General features: G+C 34.7%; 1 protein-coding gene across 1 annotated transcript; it reads left to right on the top strand.

Moving 5' to 3' along the window:
* The first annotated feature begins 838 nt into the window (after positions 1-838).
* Positions 839-9,860, top strand: LOC127871291 (sialate O-acetylesterase-like). Its single transcript, XM_052414059.1, has 9 exons — positions 839-983; positions 1,449-1,762; positions 1,903-2,038; positions 2,303-2,471; positions 7,629-7,720; positions 8,183-8,313; positions 8,476-8,630; positions 8,951-9,143; positions 9,557-9,860. The coding sequence occupies exons 1-9, from the start codon at positions 923-925 to the stop codon at positions 9,797-9,799; spliced, it is 1,494 nt and encodes a 497-aa protein (XP_052270019.1). The 5' UTR covers positions 839-922; the 3' UTR covers positions 9,800-9,860.
* Positions 9,861-12,456: the final 2,596 nt, after the last annotated feature.

Here is a 12,456-nt window from a genome sequence, read left to right as displayed (position 1 = left end):
AGTAGCATTTCTGCCTGTTAAATGACAGCATTTGTCAAACTTCTCTCCGAAACTTTTTAAAGGCCACACACACATCTTTAAATTTAGTGTTATTAAAGGGACCTTTAAAAACATTTTGGCATGAATCGAAGTTTGTGTTATATTGATTAATGTGAATATTGGATAAAAAAGCTCCATTAAAAAAAAAAAGAATAAAATTAAAGAATGAAAAAACTAACCCTCATCTGGGCTCAAACCACTGATCTCCGAAGTAACAGTCTAACGCTAGGTCAATCGTCCATCCGTTTTTGTACAATAAGGGATGTGTTTGAAAATGTATATAAACAAACATCGTAGTGTCGTAAAATATAACAACAACAATAACAGAAGTCTCGAAATTATTCAATCGTTTCACGTTGCACCGCTTTATAATTTTCAAATGTTTTTAATCGCGAAAAGATGACTTTCATGGATATTTTTAAGCATAGTAAATGTTTAGTATATATGTTTCCTCACAATAACTACAACAAACATTTGCGAAACTAAAACATTTTTTTTTAATTTGGTCAATTTTACCAAAACGTTAAAAGTCCCATTAATGCCTATTTTCTAGTCATGCTTCGATTGTAAGTTTTACTTAGAGTTGCCGTCACAAGCGTGAAGTCCTTGTCTTAAAGTAAATGAAAAACCACAAGCGAGTGGTTGAATACATGTATGTGTGTGTTTGTTTGTGTACAGCGTTAAACGGTATATCATGAAAACGTACCTCATTTAAATCGTCTATGTATCATTTCTAATTGCTTTTTTCTCCTTTCTCGTTTTTAAACTTAAAAAAATGTATATATTCGAATTTAATTTTATCAGCTTATCTTTAAATGGAACATTCTTATCGTGAAATGTGACACTTATTTTCGGATTTTCACTTGACAATCAGTTCTTAAAGATGGGCGGTTTACGTTTGTATTTCTGCTTGATTTTACATATTTCAGTGTTTCACTACAATGGTAAGTGTAAATGTAACACACGATTCAAGGTAACAGTACATGCAGTAAATATTTGAATAGGTGCATGATGAAGTTTATCATTTTCCTTAAGAATATTATATTTATTTAACAATCAACTCGAAATAAAGTTTACGGCATATTACTGTTTGACCGAATTGATCATATTTAGGGAAATAATTGCAGAAATTATCATAGTATACGAGAGATGGTATGAATCAGTTGCGACTTCCGTTATTTACTTGCAGATTATTTTATCTGATAATTTTACCGAAATGGTTTGATTTCTAACATTGTTCGGCGTAGCTGTTTAACCTATCTTTTAACATTAAAGGATCTTAACATGACGCCAGCAGACCCAAATGTTTACACTCCATTAATTCCGTTGGCTGATATGAGATTAATCCCCCGGATCATGGCAACATCACATGTAAATATATTTCTTTCTAAATATACATGAATAAACAGACGCTGTGGTGAAATTCGCCAACTACTACACCCATCACATGGTTCTCCAAAAGGCTCCTGCCCAAGCACACATCTGGGGAACTGGAGGAGCAATCAATCAATCCGTTATAGTGGTAATGGATGGCCAGACTGTGGCCACTCCCGCCGCCAATGACGCTGGCGTCTGGGAAGTATTACTTCCGGCGACAGTTGAAGGAGGCCCACACACTATCTCTGTGACCTCCAATGGAACCACGGTTTCGCTGCGTGATGTATTGTTTGGCGATGTTTGGATTTGCTCAGGGCAAAGCAACATGGAGTACCATATGAATAAGGTATGGGCATTCTTCAACTATTCAGCGCCACGTTTACGTTCTTTCAAATAAGAAATCATTAAACTTCTCGTGTATCTGCACATTGGGAATATCTTAGTATTTCAAAGTTACATACTTTTGACGTAAATAATATGTTTAAGATACGAAACTACTCGGCGTTAGTGACGACAGCCATGCAGAGAAACAATTTTCGGATTGTCCGTCTAGATCATAACGCATTGAACAGGTCGACAAATGAACCTGCGATTGTGTTTGCATGGCAGGCTCCGGATCGGGGTAGGACTTCTTATAGTGTATTTAATTTAACATTATTAGGTACATTGCATTTGCATATCTGAATTTAAATGCATCCATGTTTAAACATGTTTTTTATTATATGTTTATGCAAGAACGAATTAAGTAAAATGCAGATATGAGGAGAATCTTTTTTACCACTGCTAAGTGTGTCACGGAGTTTAAAATAAACATACATTCGCACTCTAAGAAAGAGTCATAAACTTTTAAATATATAAAACATACACTGTTTATCGTTTAATTTAGATTGGCAAACGGATAAATTCTCAGCTGTATGCCTTATATTCGCCATTGAGCTGTCCCAACATGTTACCCAACCCTTAGGGATGGTTGAGACCAACTGGGGTGGCACCCCCATCGAGGCGTGGTCTTCGCCCGAAGCGCTCGCCGCCTGCCCGCAGCAAAAAAAGAAACGGTACACAACTTATCAATTAATTACTTGGAAATCTTGTACGTACAAAACACATTTAGAACCATGATATGAATTAATTTATGTGACAAAGATATTAATTAAATTATAACGTACTCTTATTGGGGGTTTCATCTATAACCCAAAACACATGATATACCTGCATGTCTTTATTAAACCAACGTTCACGAAATGGGTCGTGTGCGTAGAGTGTTGTCCCAGATTAGCCTGTGCATTTTGCACAGGAAAATCAGGGACAACACTTTCCGCCTGAACTGTATTTTTGGAAGAAGAGACTTTCTGAAAACGAAAAATACCATAAAAGCGGAAAGCGGCGTCCCTGTGGATTGCAAAGTCTAATCCGAGACGCACATTCATTAATCCCCATTTTCACAGAGCGTGGCCCAACTGTTTAAGGGAAACATGCACATTATTGATTAGTAGTTGAAACCATAGTATGGGTGTGTTTGCTTTGTTCCATCTGTTTGCGGGGCTCTAAACGATTTGACGTGTTTTTGCATGAACGCGGTTTACACTGTGCTTTTACTACTATAAAATTAATATGTTACAAATATGCAAGACACGGCCGTTAATAACCAGCGCCACCTCGTTTTGTTGATGCATCAATAACTGAGCCAATGCAACCTCCTAGGTGGCGCTTAGGCCCGGATGTTTAGAAATTTCATGGATAATTGTACAGGATGATTAGGGTTTATATGTTGTTGTGTTGTCAGCATATAATGCATTATTTTTAAAATCGACCATGTAGTGCGATTCAGCGAATATTAATTAATCGAAAACTGTACAGAAGCATACATTATGAATCCATTTAAAAACGTGAGAAAACGGGGAGTTTAAAAAAAAGCAGTTCGATGAGTTTTTCCTGTGTGACGAGAAAAGGTCCACCTAATGTAATAGCTAACGACATCAAACGATTGAATAGAACAAATATTAAATTGTGAATGTACACAAATATTGGCCTCTTGCCGATGTTATAGATAACTTGGATAATTTGGCTTTTTTCCAAAAGAGATTGAGCCAATGCTTAGGAGATGGCGCTAATGATAGGAGGTGGCGCCAATGCAGTATGTGACAATTAACAGTCGTATCTCAGTGATATCATCACACGACGTACATTTGATAGACACTGTTATATTAACTTTATTTTTCTACGTACATATAATAGACCAAATCTTAAAAGAACATAAACATTATATCATAAAATGTTATTTGTTATATATACTTTGTTTTTCAACGTACATTCGAAGGCCTTAATCTTTAAAGAATTTAAATACAGACTATAATAAATAAGATGTAGTTTTTGAAATATAAATTATCAACTCAATTTTAAGTCACCAACATGAATGACACATATTGTACGATATACATAATAAAGCCAATAACTAAATTTTCAGCATTATCAAAAAAGTTCGTCGACAACTTTTTTGTATACAATATGATAATTCACGAAATAAATATAAAATAATATTTATTCTTGAAACCATGATTTGTGTCCCTTAATCCAGATTCTTAATTTACTTAAAGGCCAAGGTCAACGAATCTAAATAAGGGTCTTTTTATGTTGTTTTTCAAACTATCAACTGCAAAAAATTAAGATAGCTCGGTCTTTTCCCGTTATTTGTTTGTGTAAAATACACGTAAAATGCTCTTATCTCACGAGGACGAACGTTTGAATCCATCAAGACCCATTATTAGAAAACTACATTTGTTAGTTGAAAACTTAGCGACTCAAATGTGCTGAAGAAGTCCAATTACAAATATAATTGCTAGTCCTGAAAACATAATATTAAAAATGTCACTTTAAAATAGCTATAAATGTGCATTTGTACCACCCCCTAATCTTAGCGCCATCTCCTTCGTATTTCCTCCATTCCTTTTCGAAAAATGCAAATTTATCTATTAGAATGGCTTGAATGATATGACGAGTGTTTTATGTTCAAACTATTTCACAAGAACTTACACAAACTACATCATATTGTTATTACAATTAGCAACCTAAATGAAATGAAATGATTGCCGACCATATTGCTGAATGCAAAACATTAAATGTAATAGTCAATATTACTGACACGAAATTGCCAATACTTTACTGGGTACCTAAATTACATAAAACGCCATATAAAATTCGTTTTATCGCTAATTCAGTGTCCAAGCAATTATCCGTGTATCTTACATCTGCATTGAGTGCTATTAGATATCATATAGCTAAATATTGTAATTAAGTTTATGAAAATAGTAATATTAACCTACTTTGGTAAATAATAAACTCCTTAGAAGTTATTGATAAAATTAAAAAGAAAGAATATGAGGTGTCACACGTAAGCACTTTTGATTTTTCTACACTATAAACAACGCTTCCTCACGCTTTAATAAAATCCAAACTGGTTTCTTGGATTGAAAAACATTTGGTAGAGAGAAGTGTTCATATCTAGCTTCAAACACTAAAAAAGCTTATTTACTAATCAGATATTAGATAATTACATCATTTGGACTGGTCTTGACTTTTGTGCAGCACTTACTTTTCTTCTGGATAAATTGTTTGTTGAATTTGATGGTAAAATATTTAAACAAATTATTGGCGTTCCTATGGGTACTAATTGTGCGCCACTTATAGCTTTTTGATATTGTTATGAAAGCGAATTTATGTTAGAATCATCTAAAACTAAACAAGTAGATTTGATTCATTGTGTTAACCTTACTAGTAGGTATATTGATGACTTACTTAATTTAAATAATCCATTATTTGAACAATATATTCACAAAATTACCCAAACAAACTAAAATAGATCGTCTCAATCCAATACAGACGTAATTAGACTTACATCAAACTATTAATAATAATATGATTAAAACTAGTTAATACGACAAACGGGACGACTTTAACTTTGAAATTGTGAATTTTCCGTTCGTAGATGGCAAAATTCTTAAAGGTCCTTCCTATGGTATTTACATTTCGCAGTTGGTACGTTATGTCAGAGCTGGTTCATGTATTAAAGATTTTAATGATCGTAATCTTATATAAACAAAGAAATTGCTAAAACAAGGCATTTTGTATCATAACCTAAGAAGTAAAATCGCTATATTTCACTCAAAGTATGTGATTTAATTTTAAAATATAATGTTTCTTTAAAATGGCATTTACATAATGGAATTTCCCATCCATCATTTTAAAGAGATGTTTTGAAGCGTGTCCGCAAATTAAAATATGTTAAAGAAAATGTTCATATTAAACTTTTCAAGTTAATTAACTCGTTTTTACCAAAAGGATATGATGCTGCTGTACTTAAAAACACGTGCTTGATGGTTTTTGATTCACTAACTCTTTCTTCTCTTAAAATTTGGAATCATTAATGATATTAAGGGTATTTTTCACATTTGAGCATAATTGTGTCTTTGTGTCGTTTGCACAAATCTGCATGAAAACTACATTTAGACTCACATCTTACATCAAATCATTTCTGTAATCAGTTGTCAAAACACCTATATACTGTTTGATTCCAATAATGTCGCTTTAATGGAATTACCATTTTTATATATTTGATTCTTAATATTTAATCACCTCAACTTGTTTTATTAGTAGTTCAATTTTGCAGTACCGCCCCGTTAATATTTTTATTTTTACTTTACAGTACTACCCCTGGATTTTATTCACGTCATTGTGTCTTCGCTTGTCAATTACGTCAATACTGTTTCTCTGTTCCTGGGTTCATGGATTTTTGTAACGTCATACGACCAACTTTTCCAGTTGTAATCTACATCCATAAGTCATTGGGTTTATAATTTTATTTTTATTTTCTCTGTGACAGGCGTTTCTTGTTTGATTAATTTTTTAGCAGTACATAAACAACCCAGCAATTTAATATGGAACTTTTACAACAATTATTGCTGCTTTTTCCTGTATTTGTGCGATGATGATCTGAAATATAAACTTCGTGATGCTGTATTTTTAAATATTTTTCTATAAAGAAGGAATGTAGTTGACACTTGTTCATAGTTTAATTCCATCGTTCCTCAAAAAGTTGTAACTCTGTTGCTCTGGTATCTTTAATACCATTGAGTAATTAAATGGTAATTAAATTGAATGCGTTTAAATTCCCTTTTATTATTGTTTAATTTGAGATACAATGCTATGAGGCTTAATTTTATTTACTCTTAAATGTATTATTAATATTGCTGGGCCAGGTGTGAGGTTGAGCGCTCCAAAACCGGTTTAAACCCCCAATGCTTTGCATTGACCGTTCCAAGGCGGTGACCCCAGCTTTATTCTTATTTGTGTTTATGTTGTTTTGTATTGTGCTGTGTTATGCTGTTTTGTACTGTTTAGGCAATCTGTCACTTGCCTTAAATAAAGGACCTACTAATTGTTTATAATAATAATTCAATACTACTTCAGCAGCTGGAGTTTCACTTCTTTATATTGAAGCCGATGTGTTTGTGCATGCATACATCGATTTAATTTTACGAATTCTACCATGCCACAACTTATAAAGCTCCTAACGTTTCCAAATGGGCGGTGCTTGAACGTTTCTGTACATTTTCGGATGACTTTATTTTTGCTTACATTGGCCGGTTTTTAAAAAATAATGCGATATATGTTAAAAACAAAACATGTACAACCGTATCATCCTGTAAAATTATCCGTTAAATTTTAAAACAGCCGGGCTCGAGCGCTTCTTCTGATGTTTCATTGGCTCATGAATTAACCCATTTATGCCCAGTGGACTCTCCCATCCTTCTAAATTGGATCAATTTATTTCCAAAATTAGGGGTGTAAAGTATATTTATTTCTATATTTAGAATATTTCATAAAGAAATTAATTTAAGCAAACAGCGCAGACCCAGATGAGACGCCGCATTATGCGGCGTCTCATCTGGGTCTACGCTGTTTGCAATGTCCTTTTTTCAGGACGCTAGGCATAAATGGGTTAATGCATCTCAAAAAATAGGTGGCGCCCGTGATTAACTGTCGAGTGTTTATTTAAATATATGCCACACTACTACACCGACACGTTTACTAATATTTGTCACAAAACCACAATTGTGAGATGTGCCGTTTGAACGAAATTGAACAAAAAAAAGGTGGTTACTCAACAGTACACGTGTCTTATGTACATAAAGTAGTTTTTTAAACTTTACGTTCAGAGCTATCGATCAAAATCTTCCGAGCGTGTTGTACAACGGTATGATTGCGCCGATATTGCCAATGACGATTTTCGGTGCTATTTGGTACCAAGGTTAGTTATTTTTAAGCGCGGCTATAGAAATATCGACTACATATGTGACTATGCAAATAAGATCATTACCATCAATAACATGGCTGTAACTATATATGCACATTCAGCAAAAAATCCCATTGATATTTTCGTTTCGTTGTGGTCAGTGATAATAGATTGCTACTCATACTTCAGTAATTAAATCGTTTACATGTTTTCGTGTTTGTGCTGATATGCGTTAAGAAAATATTATGAAAGATAAAATAAGATAATAATCCCTATTCCAAAGGAATATATAATATAACATAATGGGGCAATTATTATTTCATACACATATTCAATTAATGATACTTTTCATCTTATTCATGTTCATCGTTTAAACTGACATAATGTTATCATATATGTTTTGGCAATGCATAACATATTCACCATTGTTCTTCACATAATACAAATTCGACAAAACCGATGTGAACACGTTTACAGGTGAAGCCAACGCTGTAATACCGCATTTGTACGCATGCCAGTTCAAGGCGATGATAAGCGACTGGCGGGCGAAATTCCACCAGGCGTCTAAAAATCAGACTAGCAGCACGTTCCCTTTTGGCTTTGTTCAGGTCGAAATAACATGTGTTCACTTTATATGATGTGATACATTACACAAAACATATTTCCATATAACAAACAATCTTTTGTAATCGAAAAAAACGATTTTTAGTCATGTCTATTAACTCAAAATATTTTATTTGAATACATTGATACATTTTTACTCAATTTAGCTCGCGCCGTTTCGCAACAAAACTATTAATGCTGGTTTCCCGGATATTCGCTGGGCACAAACGGCGAAATATGGTTACGTGCCAAACCCAACCCTTACAAACGTTTTTATGGCCGTTGCTATGGATCTCCCTGACTTCGACTCACCGCAAGGCTCGTATGTGTTTATTATGTAAAATTTGTTACTGTGTAAATATGGAATACAGAATACAGAATTTCAAGACAATACACAAACATGTCAGTGCCCTACTAAATGAATTATGTAGCTCTTGGAAATTAAACTATTTGGGTTTATTTGTTATTGTGAAAACCGGAAATGGTACATACACACAGTCCAATAATATATATAGAATTCAGTTTACTTTCAATATGCTCGGTAATACACATATCCTATGGTCATATTATCAAACTCACAATCAACGATGTCATGAAGTTAAAACACTAATAATTATTATAAACATGTCTTACTGCACCAAGAATCCATCCCCGCTACAAGGAGGACATTGCTGCCCGCCTGGCCCTTGGTGCTCTAGGTGTTGCCTACGGTCAAAAGAACATCGACTATCAGGGACCTTTCCCCACCCGCTTCTCTCACACTGGCCAGAGAATGACCATCGAATATGACAACGGAAACAGCGACATTGCCGTACGAACAATAAACGGCTTTGAGGTATCGCAACTTTAAGACATTGACATTCGCATTTACAATAAGACCATACACTAAATAAAGCAGTTGGAGATTGTTAAGTAGGATTTTTTTCAAATTATTTTAAATTAAAAATTTAGACACAACTGTAGCAATATTGCATTTAGTAACCACGCTAAATGTAGAATATTTCAAGTGAATAGTATCCTTACATAACATCGTCGTCTTAATTGCAGCACTGTTTAATTGTTCAATAGTATATCGCAACTGATATAAATATCGTATATGTTATCCAATAATACCACCTTTCCTGTATACATACATAGCCCTATGAATAAGATTATTTCTAAAAAAGGATATGTTTTGCGATGTTTTTTTATTGACAATTATCACACTCAACGTTAAATTCGCTTTACATTTACCACATTGATTATCAGGTTTGCTGTGGACCCACTGAAAGCCAAGTGTGCCAAGCGACCGGATGGATAGCTGCTCCTATATCTGAACATGGCCCTACCACCGTTACACTTGACACTTCCGGATGCCATGGAAACAACCACATCGTGGCGGGAGTCCGTTACGCATGGGAGGAAAGTCCGTGTGACTTCAAGAAATGCGCCGTATATGGAATGGGAACCAATCTTCCGGCTCCACCCTTTGTGAAGGAAGCTCCTTTTTAATTTAACCGATTTATCATTGAAAGCAAATCAATAAATTGCGTTGCTTATAAAAAAAATTAGTATTGATATAACAGTTTATGCTATCTTCCATCCGGATGGGCTCTCAGTCGAAGCGTTTGTCATAAATTCACTCGTGCTTGAATGCATTTCTTAGAACTTTTTTAAATGGTAGGGTTAATATAGAATTGGTCTCTGAATTGACTGGAGACCCACTCTTTGGCAACATTATGACACCGACCTTCTCGAGAACTTGTCCAAGAGGACACGATATGTCTCTTCAATTCTTACATTATTCCGACAACGATATTTTATTTGTCGCTGAAATGAGAAGAAGCCCGGATGTAGGTAGTCAGTTGCACATGTTTAATGGCGGATGTTACAAGCGTTGTGTTTTGCGTTGTCAGTTTTTTTAACGTTTTCAAGTGTGTTATACATTTTCCCGAGGTGTCCTTTGTGGCCATCGAGAATATTTAGATCGAGAATGCATATCTATTGCCTCTTGTATTTTGTATTTTGCGTACTATGACGCAAATTGTGAATTTGGTCGATTGGTGTTGGTGGAAATGGCGGAAGAAAATAACAATGAGGCCATGAAAGGCAATACTAAATTAAACCCTTCGAAAAGGAAAATGCCCGCTAAAAAGGACAGCAAAGCTCAACCACACCGCGGCGAGTTCGGATAGTACCGACTCGTAGATTTTGCAATATCTTCAAGACATACAAGCTAAGAAAAAGGAGTATGACAGTCTCATTTCTCGTGTCAAAGTGGTTGAAGAATACACGGCGTATCAAGACGAGTGTGCCGATGATTATGGTTACTTTCAGGTTTTCGCTACTGCAGAAGAGGGTGAGATTGTTAGTTTAAAGGACAATAAAGATGCATTTCATTCAGGGTTAAATCAGCATAAAATTGATGAAAGTTCCAGTCGTTTTGCTGGAATGACTAAACGTTTCAAAGGCAAAGAAATTACAGATGTCGTCATTGATGACACTTTAGCGGTAATGTGAACGCTTTGTTTCGTAAAGGAATGGACGAGACACAGTATGATTTGCTGGTGAAATATGAGACAAATGCAAGACCAGATAACTGTCAGGCTCTGGTAACTGTCAAATGCAACAGAATCATATGGGATTTGTGCTCTCAAAATGTGAAATGTGCGGATAAAAGAATGCAACATGCACACAATTCTTTGATTAAAGGCTCCATCCTGATAGCTAAAGCTGTAAACAAAACTGGCGCAAGTAGAAAACGAGGCCAAGGAGAAAGGAATAGACATCAGTTTGGTGGTTGATCAGTGCAATTATTTTTGTCTCTTTTCAGACATTGTAATAGAAGAATGTGTATGATAAAAAGAAAGGTTATTAATCCTGAAATGAAAAGTGATTGCAGTCATTTGTGCAATCCTAGTGTTCTATTCACTTCCGAATTGTTCGGCGATGTTGTTTCTAAAACGGCAAAGGAGCTGGAAGATTTTGCTAGAATGGGATATAGGATCCAGCACAACAGTGCGAGAGGTTTTGGTATAGGCCGTACTCCATTTCGTGGTCGACTTTTCCGGGGACTTGGTTTTCGCTCTAGAGGCTTTCTGCAGGGTATAGTGGCGAAACAAAAAACTTCAGTCGCCAACCCAGAGGAGCGTACAGACAGTAGAACAAGTAACTTCGATTTCACAATTTCCGTTGATTTCTAACGATAATTTTGAAGGGGGTCGATTTAAATATTTTTCCTCTAAATGGGAACACATCATTAAAGATGAAAACATCCTAGATATTGTTAAGCATTGTCATTTTTAATTTTTGAATGACAAATCACCTGTACAAATATCTTTTTCTAAACGAGAATTTAATCAGTCTGAATCTAATGTTATTGATACAGAAAATGCTTGATGAGAAAAGGATTATTTCTGTTAGATATCACCAAAAGCAATATCTTTCGCCTATATTTTAACGACCGAAAAAGAATGGATAATTTAGAATGATTCTAAATCTAAAAAATCTGAATGAACATAAACCATTTCAAAATGGGTAATTTTAAAATTGCGTTAAATTTAGTTTCAAAAGACATGTACTTTGGGTCAGTAGATATTCGAAAAGCATATTACTCCATTCCTCTTTCTAACAAACAACACATATATTTTCGTTTCCTATGGAGAGGACAAATATATCAACAATTGACTATGCCTTTCGGGGTTGGGACGGGGCCTAGAATTTACAGTAAATTGATGAAATCAGTCTATGCAAAATTGCATCAAGATGATCATGTGATCTCTGGGTTCATTAATGTCAGTTTGCTGGGTGCAGAAAGTTATTCTGATTGTAAAATCTCTGTCAGTGCTACTATCGAGCTGATGACAAATTTGGGGTTCATGAATACTTATGAAAATAAGTGTATTGATTCCTATACAAACAATAATTTTTCTTGAATATGTTATTGATTAAAACACATGGTTGTTTATCTTCCGGTAGAAAAGAAGAATAACATTAAATATGAATGTGAAAAGCTGTATAACAGTAACATAGCTACAATAAGAGAAGTGGCTATGATTATTGGATTATTGTATCTTCTTATTCTGCAGTAGAAATTGGAAATTACATTACAGAGAATTAGAAAGATCAAAATGTGTTGCGTTGCATAAAAATCATGGCAACTATGACTC

The sequence above is a fragment of the Dreissena polymorpha genome, chromosome 3 (assembly GCF_020536995.1).
Source record: "Dreissena polymorpha isolate Duluth1 chromosome 3, UMN_Dpol_1.0, whole genome shotgun sequence".
Lineage (NCBI taxonomy): Eukaryota > Metazoa > Mollusca > Bivalvia > Myida > Dreissenidae > Dreissena > Dreissena polymorpha.
Note: the sequence above shows the minus strand (reverse complement) of the source record. Positions and strands in the feature narration are given on the sequence as shown.